The sequence below is a fragment of the Hyperoodon ampullatus genome (assembly GCF_949752795.1).
Source record: "Hyperoodon ampullatus genome assembly, chromosome: 12".
Classification (NCBI taxonomy): domain Eukaryota; kingdom Metazoa; phylum Chordata; class Mammalia; order Artiodactyla; family Ziphiidae; genus Hyperoodon; species Hyperoodon ampullatus.
The window spans coordinates 39,915,731-39,938,191 of record NC_136925.1 but is presented as its reverse complement, the minus strand read 5'-3'; the positions used below and the strand labels follow the sequence as shown (position 1 = coordinate 39,938,191).

Here is a 22,461-nt window from a genome sequence, read left to right as displayed (position 1 = left end):
AATTCAAACCCTTCGCTCAGCCTCTTCCCCCGGGCACCCTCTTCCGCCACCTTCCTGGCCTCCGAACGCGTGCGCTTGACCTAGCGGCCTAGCACCTCCCTTTCCTCTGCTTCCACCACTTCCGCCGTCGAGATCATTTCTCACCAAGGGTTGGTAGAATCAGACCGGTGCCTGCGCAGTGAGAGAGGATCGCGGTCAAAATCGACTTCAAAACTGCTTCAAGTACAAACTGTAAGAGTGGGATCTAAGAGTCGTAGTGGCTGGTTCAGCAAAAACGCAATTGTGTGGCCGAATTCGATTGTGACGCAGTTGAAACTGGCCCCTCCCTACGGCTCCCCTTTCAGGCTTCCGGCTCCCCCTTCAGGCTTCCGTCCTGACGCAGATGCGCTGCCGCCTTGTGCACTGCGGGGTCGTCCTTGGCCGAGGTGGCTCCTCTTGTTGTGAAGGAGCTCTATTTTGTTCCCGTCTTGCCCCTAGGTTCTTCTGACCATTTTTTGGTCTTTTTTTTTTTTGGATTCCATGTGTATGTGTTAGCATACGGTATTTGTATTTCTCTTTCTGACTGACTTCACTCTGCAGACCTACTAGAGAATGGACTTGAGGATATGGGGAGGGGGAAGGGTAAGCTGGGACAAAGTGAGAGAGTGGCATGGACATATATACACTACCAAACGTAAAATAGCTAGCTAGTGGGAAGCAGCCGCATAGCAGAGCGAGATCAGCTCTGTGCTTTGTGACCACCTAGAGGGGTGGGGTAGGGAGGGTGGGAGGGAGGGAGATGCAAGAGGGAAGAGATATGGGGACATATGTATATGTATAACTGATTCACTTTGTTATAAAGCAGAAACTAACACACCATTGTAAAGCAATTATACTCTAATAAAGATGTTTTAAAAAAAGAATATTGACAATAAAAATCATCTACATTGGGAAAAAAAAAAAAAATCTTCCAACAAACAAAAGCCCAGGACCAGATGGCTTCACAGGCAAATTCTATCAAACATTTACAGAATAGCTAACACCTATCCTTCTCAAACTCTTCCAAAATATAGCAGAGGGAGGAACACTCCCAAACTCATTCTACGAGGCCACCGTCACCCTGATACCAAAACCAGACAAAGATGTCACAAAGAAAGAAAACTACAGGCCAATATCCCTGATGCACATATATGTAAAAATCCTCAACAAAATACTAGCAAACAGAATCCAACAGCACATTAAATGGATGATACACCATGATCAAGTGGGGTTTATCCCAGGAATGCAAGGATTCTTGAATATAGGCAAATCAATCAATGTGATACACCATATTAACAAATAGAAGGCTAAAATCCATATGATCATCTCAATAGATGCAGAGAAAGCTTCTGTCAAAATTCAACACCCATTTATGATAAAAACCCTCCAGAAAGTAGGCACAGAGGGAACTTACCTCAACATAATAAAGGCCATATATGACAAACCCACAGCCAACATCGTCCTCAATGGTGAAAAACTGAAAGCATTTCCACTAAGATCAGGAACAAGACAAGGTTGCCCACTCTCACCACTATTATTCAACACCGTTTTGGAAGACCTAGCCCCAGCAATCAGAGAAGAAAAAGAAACAAAAGGAATCCAAATTGGAAAAGAAGTAAAGCTGCCACTGTTTGCAGATGACATGATACTATACATAGAGAATTCTAAAAACGCTTCCAGAAAAGTACTAGAGCTAATCAATGAATTTGGTAAAGTAGCAGGATACAAAATTAATGCACAAAAATCTCTTGCATTCCTATACACTAATGATGAAAAATCTCAAAGAGAAATTAAGGAAACACTCCCATTTAGCATTGCAACAAAAAGAATAAAATACCTAGGAATAAACCTACCTAAGGACACAAAAGACCTGCAGGCAGAACACTATATAAGACACTGATGAAAGAAATTAAAGATGATACAAACAGATGGAGAGATATACCATCTTCCTGGATTGGAAGAATCAACATTGTGAAGATGACTATATTACCCAAAGCAATCTACAGATTCAATGCAGTCCCTATGAAACTACCAATGGCATTTTTCACAGAACTAGAACAAAAAATTTCACAATTTGTATGGAAACACAAAAGGCCCCAAATAGCTAAAGCAATCTTGAGAAAGAAAAACAGAGCTGAGGAATCAGGCTCCTTGACTTCAAACTATACTACAAAGCTACAGTAATCAAGACAGTATGGGACTGGCACAAAAACAGAAATATAGATCAATGGAACAGGATAGAAAGCCCAGAGATAAACCCACGCACCTATGGTCACCTTATTTTTGATAAAGGAGGCAAGAATATACAATGGAGAAAAGACAGCCTCTTCAATAAGTGGTGCTGGGAAAACTGGACAGCTACATGTAAAAGAATGAAATTAGAACACTCCCTAACACCATACACAAAAATAAACTCAAAATGGATTAAAGATCTAAATGTAAGGCCAGACACTCTAAAACTCTTAGAGAAGAACATAGGCAGAACACTCTATGACATACATCACAGCAAGATCCTTTTTGACCCACCTCCTAGAGTAATGGAAATAAAAACAAAAATAAACAAATGGGACCTAATGAAACTTAAAAGCTTTTGCACAGCAAAGGAAACCATAAACAAGACCAAAAGACAACCCTCAGAATGGGAGAAAATATTTGCAAATGAAGCAGCTGACAAAGGATTAATCTCCAAAATTTACAAGCACCTCATGCAGCTCAATATCAAAAAAACAAACAACCCAGTCAAAAAATGGGCAGAAGACCTAAATAGACATTTCTCCAAAGAAGATATACAGATTGCCAACACACACATGAAAGAATGCTCAATATCACTAACCATTAGAGAAATGCAAATCAAAACTACAATGAGGTATCACCTCACACCAGTCAGAATGGCCATCATCAAAAAATCTAGAAAGAATAAATGCTGGAGAGGGTGTGGAGAAAAGGGAACCCTCTTGCACTGTTGGTGGGAATGTAAATTGATACAGCCACTATGGAGGACAGTACGGAGGTTCCTTAAAAAACTAAAAATATAACTATCATATGACCCAGCAATCCCACTACTGGGCATATACCCTGAGAAAACCATAATTCAAAAAGAGTCATGGGGGCTTCCCTGGTGGCGCAGTGTTTGAGAGTCCGCCTGCCGATGCAGGGGACACGGGTTCGTGCCCCGGTCCGGGAAGATCCCACATGCCGTGGAGCGGCTGGGCCCGTGAGCCATGGCCACTGAGCCTGCGTGTCCGGAGCCTGTGCTCCGCAATGGGAGAGGCCACAACAGTGAGAGGCCCGCATATCGCAAAAAAAAAAAAAAAAAAAAAAAAAAAAAAAAAAAAAAAAAAAAAAAAAGAGTCATGTACCACAATGTTCACTGCAGCTCTATTTACAATAGCCAGGACATGGAAGCAACCTAAGTGTCCATCGACAGATGAACGGATAAAGAAGATGTGGCACATATATACAATGGAATATTACTCAGCCATAAAAAGAAACAAAACTGAGTTATTTGTAGTGAGGTGGATGGATCTAGAGTCTCTCATACAGAGTGAAGTAAATCAGAAAGAGAAAAACAAATACCATATGCTAACATACATATATGGAATCTAAAAAAAAAAAAAAAAGGTTCTGAAGAACCTAGGGGCAGGAGAGGAATAAAGACGCAGATGTAGAGAATTGACTTGAGGACACAGGGAGGGGGAAGGGTAAGCTGGGACGAAGTGAGAGAGTGGTATGGACTTATATATACTACCAAATTTAAAATAGATAGTAGTGGGAAGCAACCATATAGCACAGGGAGAGCAGCTCGGTGCTTTGTGACCACCTAGAGGGGTGGGATAGGGAGGGTGAGAGGGAGACGCGAGAGGGAGGAGATATGGGGAGATATATATATATATAGCTGATCCTCTTTGTTATAAAGCAGAAACTAACACACCATTGTAAAGCAATTATACTCCAATAAAGATGTTTAAAAAAAAAAGCAACCGTCCTAGCTACTACATGTTTCCAAGGATTTTGCAGCACATCAAAGAGAATGTTATTAATGAAAACATTTTGGAAGAAATAAAACTAGAGATATTGTTGCATCTCACTTCTCTATGTCAAACTTTTAACCATTTATTCCCAGAAGAGAAATTTGAAACATTAAGACAAAAATTGTTGGGTAAAAGATCCATTCGCTCTTCGAAACCCAGAATCAATAATTGAGTTCAACTTGGTGCCTGAAGAAGAAAATGAATTATTGTAGCTTAGTTCTTCATATACATTGAAGAATGATTATGAAATATTAAGTTTATCGCATTTTGGATTAAGATAAAGGAAGACTTTCCTTTGATAAGTCGAAAGAGTATCCTGCTCTTATTACCATTCACAACAACTAGTTTGTGTGAACTCGGGTTTTCAGTCTTAACCCAGAAAAAACAAAGGAAAGGAATGGATTAAATGGTGCAGCAGATATGCGAGTAGCATTATCCTCCTGTGTTCCAGACTGGAATGAACTTATGAACAGGCAAGCACACCTACCACGTTAAAGAAATCTTTTTTTTATTTTTTAATTGGAGTATAGTTGCTTTACACTGTTGTGTAAATAAATCTTACCTGGTTTTTGTTTTTTCATTTCTTATTTTGTGATTTTTTATGTGTTGTATTTAAATGTTAATCTAGCACAGTATGTGATAACTTTATGTTTTAATTTTTGTTATATTTTAATAATAATAAAATCATCATGTAATTTAAAAAAAAGAAAGTAAAAGGGAAAAATTTGCCATCTACAACTTCAAAGTAATATTATCAATATGCTTAATCTAATTAATGCATAACTATGTGATTCTCTGCCTCTTTATTACTTTTTTATCTTTGGAGTAAAAATTCTTTAAAAAAAAAAAAAAAAGAATTAAGGGTCCAGAAATACACTCTTACATTTATGGTCAACTGATTTTTGTCAAGGGTGCCAGGACAATTCAATGGGGAAAAATGAGTCTTTTCAACAAATGATACTGCGACAGCTGGATAAGGACACTCAAAAGAATGAAGTTGGACCCCTATCTCACACTACATATAAAAATAAACCATAAATGAATCATTGACCTGAATGTAAGAGCTAAAACTACAAAATTTTTAGAAGAAAACATAGGAGTAAATCTTCCTGACTTTGGATTAAGCAATGGTTTCTTTTTTTTTTTTTTAATTTTTTTTTAAAGGGCTTCAAATGCTTGGCTTTTTATTTATTTACTTATTTATTTTTGGCTGTGTTGGGTCATCATTTCTGTGCAAGGGCTTTCTCTAGTTGTGGCAAGTGGGGGCCACTCTTCATCGCGGTGCGCGGGCCTCTCACTATCGTGGCCTCTCTTGCTGTGGAGCACAGGCTTCAGACGCGCAGGCTCAGTAATTGTGGCTCACGGGCCTAGTTGCTCCATGGCATGTGGGATCTTCCCAGACCAGGGCTCGAACCCGTGTCCCCTGCATTAGCAGGCAGATTCTCAACCACTGCGCCACCAGGGAAGCCCTAAGCAATGGTTTCTTAAATGTAACACCAAAAGAGTAAGTGACAAAAGAAGAATAGGTAAATTGGGCCCAGTCCCGAAAGCGATGGCGATTGCAGTTGTGGGTCTTACTTCTCCTCCCTTGCCCTAGAGGATCTTCACTTTTTCTCCCTTTCTGCCGTTCCAGCAAGGTGCAAACCCTCTGAGAAAAATGTCTCTGCACCTCTAGCTCTTGTGGAGGTTGGTGTCTTCAGTGGAGTCTCCTATTGCGGGGGACCTTCAAGATGGCTGGCGAGTAAGACATAGAGATAACCTTCCTCCCCACAGATACATCAAAAATACATCTACATGTGGAACAACTCCTACAGAACACCTACTGAACACTGGCAGAAGACCTCAGACTTCCCAAAAGACAAGAAAATCCCCACGTACCTGGCTGTGTGGCTGACAGGATCAGGCCTGACACCAGGCCTGGTGTCAGGCCTGAGCCTCCGAGGTAGGAGAGCCAAGTTCAGGACATTGGACCACCAGAGACCTCCCGGCCCCACGTAATATCAATTGGCAAGAGCTCTCCCAGAGTTCTCCATCTCAATGCTAAGACCCAGCTCCACCCAACGGCCAGCAAGCTCCAGTGCTGGACACCCCATGCCAAACAACTACTAGCAAGACAGGAACACAACCCCACCTATTAGCAGAGAGGCTGCCTAAAATCACGCTAAGTTCACAGACACCCCCAAAACACACCGCTGGACGCAGCCCTGCCCACCAGAAAGACAAGATCCGGCCCTGCCCACCAGAAAGGCAAGATCCAGCCCTACCCACCAGAACTCAGGCACCAGTCCCCTCCACCAGGAAGCCTACACAACCCACTGAACCAACCTCACCCACTGGGGGCAAACACCAAAAACAATGGGAACTACAAACTTGCAGCCTGCAAAAAGGAGATCTCAAACAAAGTAAGTTAAACAAAATAAGACAAAGAAATATGCAGCAGATGAAGGAGCAAGGTAAAAACCCACCAGACCAAACAAATGAAGAGGAAATAGGCAATCTACCTGCAAAATAATTCAGAGTAATGACAGTAAAGATGATTCAAAATCTTGGAAATAGAATGGAGAAAATACGAGAAGAATAGGTAAATTGGACTCATCAAAATGAAAAACTTTTGTTTCAAAGAACACCATCAAGAAAGTAAGAAGATGATCCTCAGAATGGAAGAAAATATTTGCAAATCATATACTTGATAAGGAACTTGTATTCAGAATATGTAAAGAACTCTTACAACTCAATAATAAAAAAAATCCAACTTTATAAAAGGGCAAAGGATTTGAATTGACACTTCTTTAACAAAGATATACAAATAGCCAGTAAGCACATGAAAAGATGCTCAATGTCATAAGTAATTAGAAAAATACAAATCACAGCCGCAGTGAGATATCATTTTACCCTCACTAGGATGGCTAAAATAAAAAAGAGAGATAATAAAAAGTGTTAGCAAAACTCAAAACATACATATGTCCCTACAAAAACTTGTACATAAATGTTCATGGCAGCATTATTCGTAATAGTTAAAAAGTAAAAACAACGCAATGTCTGTCAACTGATGAATGGATAAATAAAACGTGGTATATACATATAATAAAATACTATTCAACAGTAAAAAACAAAACAAAACAAAAACGAAGTACTGGTACATGCTACGACATGGATGAAGCTGGAAGACACTACGCTAAGTGAAAAAATTCAGACATAAAAGGCCATATATTGTATGATTCCATTTATATGAAATGTCCAGAATAGGCAAATCCATAGAGACAGAAAGTGGATTACTGGTTGCTAGGAGCTGAGGAAAGTGGGGAATGGGGATTGACTGCTAATGGGTACAGGGTTTCTTTTGAGAATGAGGAAAATGTTCTGGAATTAGATAGTGGTGATGATTGCATGGTCTTGTGAATTATACGTTAAAGAGGTGAATTTTATGTTGTGAATTATATCAATAACAACTAAAAAATTTGGAAAAGAAAGAGAATATATTTTGTGTTACCTTTTGTGAAAAAAAGAAGGGCAAATGTATCTGGTTACTTTTGCAAAAAGAAATACAGGAACGATAAAACAGAAAACAATGGAATCTTTTATCCACAAAGGGTAGGGGTGGAGGAACAGGATATTTTCTGCTGGTTGATTCTAGCTAGTCAATATTATAGAGTCACATACAATGGAAAAATTATCAGCAAACCACTGAAAATTAAGAGACCCAGTAAGAATTTGATCATATGTCAGTTTGTATTAGGAAAGAAGGAAGGGAGGGGAAGAGGGAAGGAAAGAACGTAAAAAGATAGGGAAAAAATGGTCAAAAAAGGGAGAAGGACAAGGAGGGAAAAGGGGAGGATGGGAAGAAGGAAAGGAGGGAGGAGTGGAGGAAGGAGGAGGGAGGGAAAGGGGGAGGGAGGAAAGAATGGGGCAGCCTGACAGTAGCTGGCGGTAGTGGTAGCACGCCTCAGGCTTCTCTATCTTACAGGCTGACCTTGACATCAGCATGACGGGCCCCTCAGGGAGTGTGATAGAAGGACGCCTGCTGGACAGCCACCATTAAAGCATTTTTCTGAGTAGCTTGGCATGCAAGGGTCACTTGCATATTTTCCACTCCCGGATGGAACAAGAGCTAAAGGAAGAAATGTGAAAGTAATTAGGAATTTCTCTCATAACGGAAAGGTGAAGTTGAGGGTGGGGATCACCACTTACTCAACATGTAAATGTATGGATCAAACTGCTGAATATGTTGAGATCCTTGCCCCTCAGCCACAAGCCTGAATTTGGTCTGTCCATAAGAAGTGTTTCATCCCATGAAGGCAGGCTCCAGGCCTAATTGCTCTGTATCTGGACAGCATCAGGTTTCCCCAGTTATCAGAAAAGGATGAGTAGGCTCTGATTAACTAGCAAACATATGCTCAAAGGCAGGCTTTTGTAAAACTGCCAAGATTAGATTAGTGTTTAAAACATACACACACAAATACAAACCTGCACATACACATATAGAAGCAAAGAAGTCCATCTGAGTGACAGTGAAATGCAAATCAAAACTGCAATGAGGTACCACCTCACACCAGTAAGAATGGACATCATCAGAAAATCTACAGACAACAAATGCTGAAGAGGGTGTGGAGAAAAGGGAACCCTCTTGCACCGTTGGTGGGAATGTAAATTGATACAGCCACTATGGAGAACAGTATGGAGGTTCCTTAAAGAACTAAAAATAGAATTACCATATGACCCAGCAATCCCACTACTGGGCATATACCCTGAGAAAACCATAATTCAAAAAGACACATGAACCCCAATATTCATTGCAGCACTATTCACAATAGCCAGGTCATGGAAGCAATCTAAATGCCCATTGACAGATGAATGGATAAAGATGTGGTACATGTATACAATGGAATATTACTCAGCCATAAAAAGGAACGAAATTGGGTCATTTGTAGAGACATGGATGGATCTAGAGACTGTCATACAGAGTGAAGTAAGTCAGACAGAGAAAAACAAATATCGTATATTAACGCATATATGTGGAACCTAGAAAAATGGTACAGATGAACTGGTTTGCAGGGCAGAAATAGAGACACAGATGTAGAAAACAAAAGTATGGACACCAAGGGGGAAAAGTGGCAGGGGTGGTGGTGGTGGTGGGATGAATTGGGAGATTGGGATTGACATATACAAACTAATATGTATAAAACAGATAACTAGTAAGAACCTGCTGTATAAAAAATAAATAAAATAACATTCAAACAAAAAGAAAAGAAAGGAAAAGAAAAACATTGACATCATGGCAGATAGATTGTAAGGGAGAGAATTTAGAATGCAATTGCATTTGCATGGCCAGCGGTGATAGAAATTATTTTTTACTGGCCACTCATTCTACTGTTACCATATTTTTACTCTGACCCTCTCAAGGCTCACCTATCTACGTGGTCACTGTCCTCCAGCAGAGAGATCATAAAGACAGGAGGTGGATGGACCACCTTGTCTTCGTGTGATGCAAATTCAAATTGAACAGGCCTCAGATACAAATGGAACTCTTCAAAACCCATCTCACACGCCAAGTCCTCATAAGACTAAAAGGGGGGAAAAAAAAAAGGCAAGAACATTTGCTATTATTTTCCCCTAAAAGGAAAGTAAGTGGTAAGAAAACCAAACCATCTGAATAAGCACAAAAGCAAAAGTCAAAACAAAAGTAAGCCAAGTCCGGTGTGAAGTGAATGAGTCACAAAGGTTTTGAGTCTGCTCTAAGCTCTGACAGTTAAAGATAGTAGTTGAGGTGGGAGGAGATACGCTTGGGCACTTCCTCAACTCTCATTTCCTACAAGCTGGCTTCTGTCTCCAGGGTCCTCCTGAGGTCACCAATACTGCCCTCAATAGGAGGTTCACCATTTTTTCTCAGAGCTCCTCATGCCTGGCCTGTCTCCTCCTTGAGGAACATTTTTGCTCTTCTGGATCCAGGATCTCCATGCTTCTGCCTCTTGACCACTCTCTCTCAGTCTTCACTGGCTTCTCCTCTTTTTTTTTGTTGAAATAGCCCTCCTCTACCACCCATGCCATGTCACTGACCTTGTTGGAGACACTGCAGGGCCCCGTGCAGGTCACCCGGATGGCTCGGAAGGGCAGTGGAGCCAGTCGCATGTGCACAGCCCCTGCTAGACGTTCCCCCGGGCTGTTGATGACACGGTTGTGGCTCTGGCGGACTACAAAGAGCTGCACCCACCCCATGCCAGGGCACTGGTTGAGCAGCCAAGCACCACTGCCCCTGTCCCGCCACCGCTGATGCCGCTATGTTCCAGCTTCTCCTCTTTATTTTCAACACCTGTTTCCTGGTGTTCTAAACCCAATCCTCTTCTCACCTTCTCCATGCCCTCCTTAGGGAGTCGGTCATCCAACTCCAGGCCCTAACCATCACCCCCTTGTGTAAGAACCTGTGACCCCCATCTCTGTCCCGCTTCAACTCTGAGCTCCACTCTCACGTGTCCATGGCTTGCAGCCAGGATCCATTCAGATGTCGCTCTGGCATTTCAGGCTTCTGTGTCTAGAATGCCTTCCCTTCCTCTGTTACCCCCATTCTAACACACTTCTTCATCTTGAGAATTTGGTACATTAAGGCTGAGTTCAAATGGCACCTGTATTAGTTTGCTAGGCTGCTGTGAAACAGTACCATAAACTGGGGGGCTTAAACAACAGAAATTTGTCTCAGTTCTGGAGGACAGAAGTCCAAGATCAAAATGTTGCAGGGTTGGTTCCTTCTGAGGGTTTTGAGTGAAGGAGCTGTTCTAGGCCTTTCTCGGCTAACAGATGGCCATCTTGTCCTTGTGGTTTCACACAGTATTCCTTCTGGGTATGTCTGTGTCCAAACGACCTCTTCTTATAAGGACACCAGTTATATTAGATAAGAGCCTACTCTGATAACTTCATTTTAACTTGACTACCTCTGTAAAGACCCTATCTCCAAATAAGGTCACATTCTGGGGTACTAGGGGTTAGAGCTTGAACATATGAATTTTGGAGTTACACAGTCATCCCTAGGCCCTTTTCTATGGAACTTTCTCTGATTCACTTAGAAAGAGTGAAATACACTATTTCCTGTGCTCCCATAGTATTTTGTTCATATGACTAAAATATCATACTAAACTTAATTAGGGGGAACTTTTACATTGTGAACTCCCTGAGAACAAGGATCAGAAATTATGAGGAGGTAGTATCATAGCAGTTAGTAATGTCTGGGCTCATGGTTTGAATTCTGCTTCTACTACTTTCTAGTTATTTGATCTTAAGCAAATTACTTAATTTTTCTGAGCCTCTACCTTCCTGCTGGTAACATGTTTGTAAGCTATCATATCATAATATATCATAAGGACATCATAAAGCTATCATATCAAAAGAATATTCTGAGGAGTACATGAACTAATACATGTAAAGTCCCCAGTACAGACCCTGGCCACACTAGGTCCTAGACAGTGGTTGATGGTTGACGACTGGACTCTTTGCGTCTTCAGGGCCTCTCATGGGGACAGAACACAACAGAACTCATACACGTTTGCAACAAATCTTCAAGTTCCATATTTTTCCAATTTGGGGAACATGTTCACTTAAATGTCTTACCATCATCTCACACTCATACCTAAAACCTAACTCACTAAGTGTTCTCTCCCCCTGCCTGCTGAACCTTCCATACCTCTGCCAGACCTGGATGCTGTCACTGACTCATTCTTTCTTTTCTTTAGGCCCTCCATTGCTTCTGCTCTGCTATTCAACTTCATTATATTTGAGAGCAAATACAATCAGTATTCACTGAGTGCCCAGTGAGGGTCAGGCTTCATACCCTTGATAGGATACTAGGGAGCTTACACTAGCAGGAAAACCAACAAACCAATATTAAACATCCAATTAAAAGGCAATGGCTGGGCTTCCCTGGTGGCGCAGTGGTTGAGTCCGCCCGCCGATGCAGGGGACATGGGTTCGTGCCCCAGTCCGGGAAGATCCCACATGCCACAGAGCGGGTGGGCCCGTGAGCCATGGCCGCTGAGCCTGTGCGTCCGGAGCCTGTGCTCCGCAACAGGAGAGGCCACAGCAGTGAGAGGCCCGCGTAACGCAAAAAAAAAAAAAAAAGGCAATGGCTGAATGAAGAGAAAGCCCGGGTGCTCAGAGGAGAACCCAGCCTAGCTGAGTGGTCAGAGAGGCATGTGGGGAGGCCTGAGTGAGAGGATAAACAATGGAGGGAGGGAGAAAGGGAGGTCATCATTTCAGCCATTTAGAAAGCTCACTCTGGCTACTCTGGGGGCACAGATGGGGCAAGGCTTGCAGGTAGGGGGACCCGTATTCTGTTATCCTCCATCTGGATCCTCAGTCCCCCTACTGACCGTGCTAAGTGTACACTCTCCAGACTCATCTCTATCAGCCTATGCCGGAGGGTCAAGAGTTCCACAAGTTTGGAAAATGTCTGTAGGAGCAGCATATGAGAATTTTGGCCTTGGTTCTGTCCTTCGTCTGCTGCAGACTTGAATGCAAGCAGGCCTATTTCCCCCACGAGGAAGGGATCGCCCATCACTTTAGCTGAAAACAGCTGAAAGAAAACAGAATACTTTTTAAAACACACACACACACACACACACACACAAAGAAATTTGACATATTAAGAAAAATACATCAGCAGCATAGACTTTGGATCCAGAGTTCCTGGGCTCAAGTCCTAGCTCTGACACTTATAAGCTGTGAGATTTGGGGCAATTTATTCAATTTAGCTGTCTCTCAGTTTCCTCATCTGCAAAGTGGGGATAAGGATAATAACAGCACCTAATAGGAACTGATAGATCAAAACTGTATCATAGGGTTGTTGAGAGGGTTAAGTGAGTTAATATATGCAAAAGTGCTGGGTACAGAGTATTTGCTATTACCATTATCATAAAAGTTTTAAGCCAAAATAAAGAGAGAAATGACAAAGATGACCTAAATAGAAATAGAAGTGTCTGATATATTTCAAGTATTTTAGTGGCCAATAATAATAATATTAATAATTTCTTATAAACTCTAATTGAAGTTTTAAAATTTTCAAGTATTTTCACGTATATTAACTCATTTTTATTTTCACAAGATACCCATGATTTAGGCATCACAGATACTATTATTTCCATTTTACCAGTGAGGGGTCTGAAGCAACACTGAAATTTTCTAAGGTCATACAACAGTACCAAGAATAAACTTAGGTTTCCTAGTTCCAAGCTATAGTTTTACAGTATACCAAACTGCCTCTGCAGTGCTCCTCCATTCAGAGTCAGCCCTGGGTGATTGGTGAAGTAACCACATTGTTCTTTAATGTCCTTCTGCCTTGCTCACCTCCTCTGCTCTGACATTTTTGCTACCCTCTAATACACCACTCCCAGCAAGGACCCAGTTTGGAGACCCGCTAGTCTGCCTTTCCTGGTTTGGCTTCCCAAGGGTAGATCCACTTATCTACCAAAGTCCTTGCCTACTCAGAGACGCAATTTCTAGACAATTGAAGTCTTCCAAAGTGATAAAGAGATTTATTCAACTAATTTCCTGCTTGTCTTCTGAGGGCAATACCTACCCCATTTTCTGTCCCAATACAAAAGATTAATCTGAATATTTATCATTTCTAGGTCCCAATTTGAACACATTTCAAAAATAATAACAATTAAAATTGTGTGGGGAATTCCCTGGTGGTCCAGTGGTTAGGACTTGGCACTTTCACTGCCAAGGGCCTGGGTTCAATCCCTAGTCGGGGAACTAAGATCCCGCAAGCCACGCAGTGTGGCCAAAAATATGAAATAAAATAAAATAAAGTGTGGGATCAATGAGAGACTGGATAGGTACCCCATATATTCACTACAATTTATAAGAGAACTAAAAATACATTTGAAAAAAAATTTGGTACCATAATACAATGTGAAAATAATCCTCAATAAATGGTAGTAGGATACATGGCTGGTAATTTGGGGAAAAATTCTATTTTGAGCCATACCTTATACCACACACACACTCATATACACACACATACATGCACACACACTCCAGGTGGAACACTCAAAGGAGTTAAATATTTTTGAAATAAGATAAAACCTCAAGAAGTTAGAATAAAATAAGATAAAATATGAAACATCTGGAGGAATTTTTGCTTTCTGGATTTAGGAGGATAGAAGAAATTGCAAAAGAAAAGACAAATAGATTTGACTACATGAAAATAAGTTTCTGTTAAAAAATAAAAAGACAAATTGGGGAAAATATTTGCAGAAAATATGATGGACAAAAGGGTTAAAGTTTTTTGTTTTTTTTTTAAAGAAGAGCTCATGTAAGTGGATAGGAATGACATTCGGATTCCAAGAGATAAATAAACTAAGGGAAAGAACAGAAAATTCATAAAAAATACAACTAATAACAAGACATTTGGAGGAATATTTAATCTCAACAAATAGCAAGGAAAGAAAATCAGCAGTGTAATGCCACCTTTATATGTAATATGTATATATTAGCACAGACATTACATGCTTATACCTAACATTGTAGGGTATAGCCGAACTGGTACTCTTATACACTATCAGTGGCATGACTCTTCTGGAAAGTGATCTGCCAGCATATATCAAAAGACTTAAGCTTTGCTTCAGCAAATCCACTTCTGGAATCTATCCAAAGGAATTGATTCAAAATACGTAAAAATCTGTGAGCATGGAGATGTACCTTATAGCATTTTTAATAATAATGAAAAATTGGAAACTACTTGAATGCCCATTGATGGTTGGATAAGTTATGATCCACCACTTAAGGGAATTATGTGGTCGTAAAGGTGAGTGAGTATAAAGACTATTAGCAATATGGAAGAATATATAATATGATGTTAACTGAGAAAAACAGGAGATAGTGTATGAAGGATATGATTAGAAAGAACTATGTAAAACATGTATACGAAGAATACTTGAATTCAGAAAAATAATGATTACAAATGCATTTGAGTGGTTATATTTAGAGTAATTTTCTGTTTTCCTCTTTTTTTTTTTTTTTTTTTTTTTTTTTTTTTTTTTTTGCGGTATGCGGGCCTCTCGCCGCCGTGGCCTCCCCCGCTGCGGAGCACAGGCTCCGGACGCGCAGGCCCAGCGGCCACGGCTCACAGGCCCAGCCGCTCCGCGGCACGCGGGATCCTCCCAGACCGGGGCACGAACCCGCGCCCCCCGCATCGGCAGGCAGACTCCCAACCACTGCGCCACCAGGGAAGCCCCTGTTTTCCTCTTTTGCTACAATTCTAAATTTTACTTTCGATCAACTCAAAATTAATTTACAAGAAAATAAAACTTTAGTTTGGGCAGGAGGAGATAGGAGGCTGAGGCAGACCTGTGGAACAAATATTTTTGGCAGCTGGGGTCCTTGAAAGTTCCTTCATCTTAACAGCAAGTACCCACCCAGAGTAAGGTCAAATTAGAAACCCAGGCTCAACTGTGATAGCCTTAATAGAAAAAGAAAAGAATTAAAATCCAATTACAAACACCATGTAAATCACTGGGCCACAGTTTGAATCACAGAGCATTAGAGCTGGAAGGGGCTTTGGTGATCATTGAGCTCACTTCTACCTTCCTCCCCTCAAATACACAAACATAATGTTAAAAAATAGGAAAGTAAGGCTCAGAGTCACACAGCAAGTTAATGGCAGGACTGAACTTGAGTCCAAGTCACTGACTCCTCACTCAGTGCTGTCTCTCCTCTACCAGATCTCAGCTCAGGGCAAAAGAGTACATTTTAGGAAGAATCTTAGAAAAAAAATTTTTAATTAAAAAATATTTTAAAAATACAAATAATAAACCAGAAAATATTTTCCCCATACCTAGTACATCTCCCTTTAAATTATAACTGTAGCAGCATCCTGATAAACTAGAAACTTTGACCAAAAATGAAAAAAAATGTTGTCAAGCCCTAGGACTATGATCTGTCCCTGGCCAAATAGAGGGGAATAGAGCCAAACATAAAAACAAAGCTAAGTAGTAACATCTGGGAGGAAACATTCTCTTTGCCAAGGACCCACCTACCCCTTTCAGAGAACCTACGTCTTTCTGGAGCTGTGCGCTGTACCAGGACTTGGGCTTGGCTGGAGTGAGCCACACATCCAGGGCCAGCCGCAGCATGCGTCTCTCTAGCAAGGTGAGGGCACTGGCTGATGTGGGCCTGCAGGTGTGGCAGGCCTCCCTGAGGAGGTGCTCAAGGGCTCTGGGGATGTGCAAAGGCAGGCCCAGGGAAGGGTGGAACTCCAGCAGGTAAATGTTTGTCAAAGCTGGGCTTAATGAAGAGAAACAATTAATGATGATTTTACACAGTGAAGAACTTAATGTTTCTACAGGTATTTGGATTTTATATTTTTCGAGACCAATAAAACACTCATATAATCCAGGGCATTATAAAAAATTGGAAGCTCAATGGGGTCTCAGAGGCTGTGCAGGGAGCCCATCAAGTTACACAACATGCTTTTTGCTTTAATGTGAACCTTTTTAAAATTGGAAGACATAGTTTACACTAAAAGCCAAAAAGAATAAGATTCATTGTAAGTCAAATCATTATGCTGTACACCTTAAATGTATACAGTGCTGTATATCAATTATATCTCAATAAAATTGAAAAAAAGGATTCTAAAATTGTATATGGCAAACCTGTCAACATTTCAGTAATCAATATTTAGCCAAATATTTGAAAACAAAATAACTTAATATAAGTATCTAAATATTAAACAAATACTTTCCATGACTATTTCTATTTTTCACCCGATTCTTTATCCATTTTTTTCCCCCAAAATGATAATGGATGAAGACGATTTTTAAGTTCTGTACACAACTGCTGGAATCATTCATGTTTGCCATAAAAATGTTATATTTTATGAATGAATGAGGCCAGAAATAATAAAACACTTTTCTGTGGGTTATTGCTTTGGAAATAAAGGATATAGCACCAGTCAAGTCAAGGGCCTTTCTATATCTAAATACTTCTTAAACCCATGCAAATGGGATTCTTCTTAGTCCTAGATCTTAGAAAATACAATCCTAAGTCTGGAAAGGAATCTCATCCAGTAAATATCATTTGCTTTTGAGACACTCTGACAGGATTTAGTATCCATATAGTCCTAGCATGTTCTGTCAAAAACCACTTCCTGAACAGTAGAAGTGGTCTCAAACTTACTATAGTTAAAAAATCAGTCCTGTTTTTTCTCAAGAGAAAGAAAGAAAAGGTTAGAACCTCACCTATGAAATCCCATGGCACCCTACCCATGGGATGCCTGTCCATGAAATGATGGACCAAGATGACATCACAGCCCATTGTGGCAATCTCTTACTGCAAGTCTGCCTGTACTGCTAGACTATACACTTCACAGGAGCATAGGGCCATGCCTGTATTGTTCATTCTGTGTCCTCAGCTCCTAGCACACTGCCTGGTACATGTAGATGCTCAAAAATATTTGTTGAATGTTGAAAGGAGCTGGACAATTTCTCCACCCATTTGGAGCAACAGAGAGGTTGTGATCTTGGGTTACACAGACCAACTTGGAGCCTGTCATCAGCTTCTTGGTTCCTCTGTATCCTTGAAGCCTGGAAAGGAATGGTGAGGGGGAATCATACCACATATCAAGGGGGTGACTTCATGTACTCTCTCTGAGTGATCTCAGGAAATTTAATCTGCTCCTTAAAGGGGTGGAGGTGGTATCACAAGATGAGCCTGCAGAAACCTTTTTGTTGACACTTGCTGGAATAAGGAAATTCCTTTTTGAGAAATTTAAAGCACATCCGTGTTTCATATATGTTGGCTTGTGTGGCACCTCTGATAAATCCTATGACAGCATTTCAAGAGCAACCGGGGTTTTTTAGGACTCCTCAAGGGAATGAAGATTCTGCACCCAGTGGCATAAGTTTAAATTCTAGCCTCCTATTCTTTATTTACAAAGTAAATAGATATTGAGTATGCAAAGGAATCCCCCTTCTGTGACTTTTATATTTATTTCTCTCAGCTCCAAATACTTGAGAGGTGCTTTGTAGAACGGTATTAGGCTTAACATCATATCCTTAAATTATCCAGAAATTAAATGTAAAATGTCTAAAGACAACACCAACTTCCCAGCTATTGTTGATGGAAATGAGTTATTTGAAAATTATGTTAAGGAGAAGTCCAAATGTATTGCTAGCATCTGGATGGCCTTCATGCCAAAGCCTCTGGACATACTCCCACTGACACTCTATCTAGAAATATCACATAAAAGTTAAAATTAGAAAAGTCAAACTTTCCCATGGATGTGAGTTATGAGCCTTGGCATGATAAGAATAGAACATCAGCCCTGTGCATCTCTTCATTATTTGACTAATTTTCACCCAGACATGGGTTTTAAGGATTCACTCACACAGAGGCATGCTTGTCTTTAGTCTGAGCCAAGGGTCAGCCAGGGAAAGCAAAGGCAACCAGCTTCAGGCGATCTTAAGAGGCACAAGAAAACTTCTTTCTGTCAAATAATTGACTACAAGGAAAAAATTCTAAGCAGGCCTAAGGTAACTGTACTGCAACAATCGTTATCTCCTAGCTTTTCCCCAGAGGACACAGACTGTGATCATTTCCTGTAGTGTCCTAGAAATAATTGCAACCTTTTAAAAAATAAATATAATTTTACACTTTAATGTCTTACAAGGGGGTAGGTTTCATCCTTCTTTTGCTATAAACTCTATGACTGAATGAAAACAGGTTGTCAATTCTTTGGTATCATTAAATGCAATTAGGATTGGAAACCTCCCTTTAAGATTGTAGTCATGCCTGGAATTCAACAATGCAAATAAGCTTACAAATAAACATCGTGTACGTGCTGCCCTAGAAAACTCAGATTCTGGACTGGGACTGAAAGGAAAACACGATTTTCAGTCCTGGCCTGTGTTTTTCATCCTCTTCTCACATGGAATCTTCTAAAACCCAAATATACTCACGTGAGGATGCCCCTCACCAGCTGCAGATGAAGCCTCAGGCAGGTGCATTCCTCTCAGTAGGCCTTAATGAAGCAAGGGTAGCTGAGATCAAACCTTGGGCACCTGTGTATGACGTCAGTGATCACTTGTGCTAAGGCAAACCTCTCTGGGTCCAACGCATGCTGGTAGGCTTCAGAGTAATTGCCAAGAAGTTTCAAGTAAGGTTGATAGTCAGGGAACAGGGCCCAGCAGAGAGAGGTGAGCCTCCACCCATTCCATGCTTTGGAAAGACCCCCACCATCAACAGGAGAGGTTTAGCTCTGAACCTCTGGGTACCGGGCCAGGGTGGGTAGCTGCCACACCAGTGCGACACAGACCAAGCTAGGGAGGATGAGGGACAAAGCACTCGTTTCACCTCTGTCCCCTCTTCCTCTGCTCTCCACAAATAAGGGGGGCGGGGTAATATAATGACTAATATAACATCTAATAATTATATGCTCCAATGAGACAGTGCATTCAATGTCACTTCATCAAATCCATTTATCTCCAACACCTTTTTCCACAGACCCACTCTCCCTCCCCCATTTTACTCTATCACCAAAGGTGAGCAGGTGGCCTCCACCCCTCTTCTACATCCTCAGTCCCATTTATGACCCTTTTGCTTTAACAGTTTGCTGAAGTTTCACCTATGTAGAAATGGTGGGGGAGGGGGTTAGAGTGGCAAGCTGAGGATGAAAGTCCCCTCTAGCTATAAAGGCATTTATCCCAGATCAGACTTCACTAGGAAAGGCCTATGTACAGAACTCTCAAGAGCATCGAGGGAGCTTCTGTTTTAGTGGAGTTCACAAGTCTTTTCTAAAAACCGAAGAAAGCTTCCATGCACTAACTGTTGAAGAGGGTTCTTAGTGTGGGAATTCAGAAAGAAATGCTCTTTATTTTGTTTTTACATTTGTTTATGCACTTAAGGAATTTCTGTTCTGTGTGTAAATTCTATTTGTGTGTAATTAGTCATGGTGCTAATCAGAAAAAGCTCTTCAGAGATCACTGGGCTGGAATCCCAAACAGGGACCTAAGGGCCAATATGTAAGTAGTTCTGAACAATGTACTGTCTTAGGGCTGTTTTAAAACGTTCATAGGAGGGAGGGTGGGAGGGAGGGAGATGCAAGAGGGAAGAGATATGGGAACATATGTATATGTATAACTGATTCACTTTGTTATAAAGCAGAAACTAACACAACATTGTAAAGCAATTATACTCCAATAAAGATGTTAAAAAAAAACAAAAAAAACTTTCACAGGCCTTAGACTCACTTACTTTTGGAGACCCTGACCCACGTTATACCAAATACATTAAAACTTACATCCCAATCAATTTTTTTCTGTAAAAATGTTAAATGATATTTATAATTTTGCTTTTCAAATTATTTGGCTATGAGCAATACATTTCATTAATGATTGGCTATGATTTCTGGGTAGTATGTACTTGAGAATTCTTATAAAGTGAGAAAATCTGATCCATAAATTGTTTCCAAATGTAATGAGATGTTTACAAGTGCTCAGTTAACGTTTTAACATTTTATGGACATGTCATTTAAGCATTTATTGATAACTATTTTGTATTTTCTTTTTGCATTTCCGAGTAATGCATGTTTTTTTTCCTCTCAGATCTCACATATTTTCAATGGTCCCTGAAAAGCTCTTAGATCCTAAACACCACGTCTATATTACCTGATGGATAAATCAACTCTAACTGAAAGCTTCTGAACTTTTACTCCCAATGGTCTCACAACAGAACAGATCCCTTTCCTCTGCCGATCTAATCCAACGTCCCCCCAAGAGTTTCAGCTCAACATGTCCCTCCCCAGTCTTCTCTGACCCACTCCTCTAATGGAGGTTTCACCCTTCTGAAAGGCCTCAGCTCTCAGGGTAGCTGTATCACCAAAGACACAGGTGTGCCCAGTGTGTTCATTTAATTGAGAGCAAGGAGTGGATTGTTGAGCCTGCAATTTCTACCCACCTGACAGCCTAGCACACGCTGAGATGCATTAGAGAAAGAGCATTTTTTGTTTCCTTGGGTGTTCGTCTTCCTGGTAGTTTGAGGCCAGGAAGCCAGCCCACTTCTTAACAAACTACGGAATTTCCTAGAAGGAGATAAAGAGGCCCTTTCATTGTGTGGAGCCCATAGCTAAGAATGCAAGACCAGAAAGAATTGAGAGGGTGTAAGCACTACTTGAATATAGGTGGCAACAGCGCAGTGGGGAGTAAAGGAACCAAGTGGCAGGAAAAGCCAGGAGTGTCTCCATCTTGCAATAACAACTCCTGAGGCTCCCAAGGAGGTAAACACTTGAGAATCAATAGCAGACTAGGAATCAAATACTGCCTTAGTAATAGAAGTCCAGTGTCTGAGGGCTTCAATGCTAAGGCTCAAGCAGGGAGAGCCTGGGGCACTTTATTTAGCATCCAGTTTTGGAGGATGCCCTTTGGGAAACATTGGTCCAAGGGGCCTTGGGTCAACCTCAGTATAAAAAGGATAACACCAGAAGTGGCTAAAAGCTTAGGACACAGAATGTGCTCCACAGGTTAAAAACTCACACAGCTCAGAGTGTGAAATGAAGGTGCAGCTCCCTTGCCTTTAAGTGAACCCCAGGGAAAATGAAGCAAGCAGGGTGATCTAAATGACCTTATCCCATCCACAGGGCTCTACTCCAGAATAGCATTCAGTTATTAAATAGCAGAAGACAAAGCAGAAACGAAGGAGTGATGGGGTAAGAAGGGTGCCACTCAATAGCCTAGGGGAAGATTAGAAAAGAAACAATAACTTCCCTAAATCATTCTGGACGAATTTAAACCTTTTTGGCTGGGCCAGGGCAATCCCAGGAGCTGGTTTATAGTATTTGTATTGCCTTGACCTGTTTTTGTACAATAAGCCCTATTGTTTGGTTATTTGGCAGGGGAAGTTTGTGGTAAGGGTTCTTGCTGGTGATTCCAATCTGGTGATACCAGGTTGCAGAGGCTGGTGCTAAACTGCCACTATCACTTTGTTGTTGGTAGGATTACCAGATTTAACAAATAAAAATACAGGTCATCTAGTTAAATTTGAATTGCTGATAAACAACCAATACTTTTTCAGTATGTCCCCAATATTGTCATATTTTACCTGGCAACCCTAGCTGTTGAGAAGGAAAATGTGGCTCTTTTAAAATTGACAAGCCTTTTTCAAGCTTTGCCCTCCACCTTGAAAAGCTCTCAGATGGCCCTTTGCATAATTTTATTATGAATTCTTTCTCAGCAGGGGTAGGACTGTGATCTTTCTGCCTCACAGTTGCTATTTATTATCTGTTTGTTAACTGGCCCATTTCCATTTAAACTCTGGGCTGGTATTTGTCTAAGAAGTCTTCCTAGCCTGTCAAATGTCACCTGTGTATGTCAAGGGCCAACTCTCAGGCAAAGTAATATGTGGTGCACACTGATGGTAGGCATCAAATATTGGT

At 40.9% G+C, this 22,461-nt stretch overlaps 1 protein-coding gene across 1 annotated transcript in view; it reads right to left on the bottom strand.

Annotated features, from left to right (window-relative positions):
* The window catches only part of LOC307061531 (uncharacterized protein), a gene marked incomplete at both ends in the record, with an annotated part of 168,366 nt that overhangs the window by 102,345 nt on the left and 43,560 nt on the right, over positions 1-22,461 (bottom strand). The window contains 7 exon segments of the mRNA XM_079716717.1: positions 8,045-8,157; positions 9,464-9,610; positions 10,104-10,247; positions 12,418-12,606; positions 16,073-16,319; positions 18,992-19,044; positions 19,048-19,160. Coding sequence (XP_079572843.1) covers positions 8,045-8,157; positions 9,464-9,610; positions 10,104-10,247; positions 12,418-12,606; positions 16,073-16,319; positions 18,992-19,044; positions 19,048-19,160 — 1,006 coding nt within the window.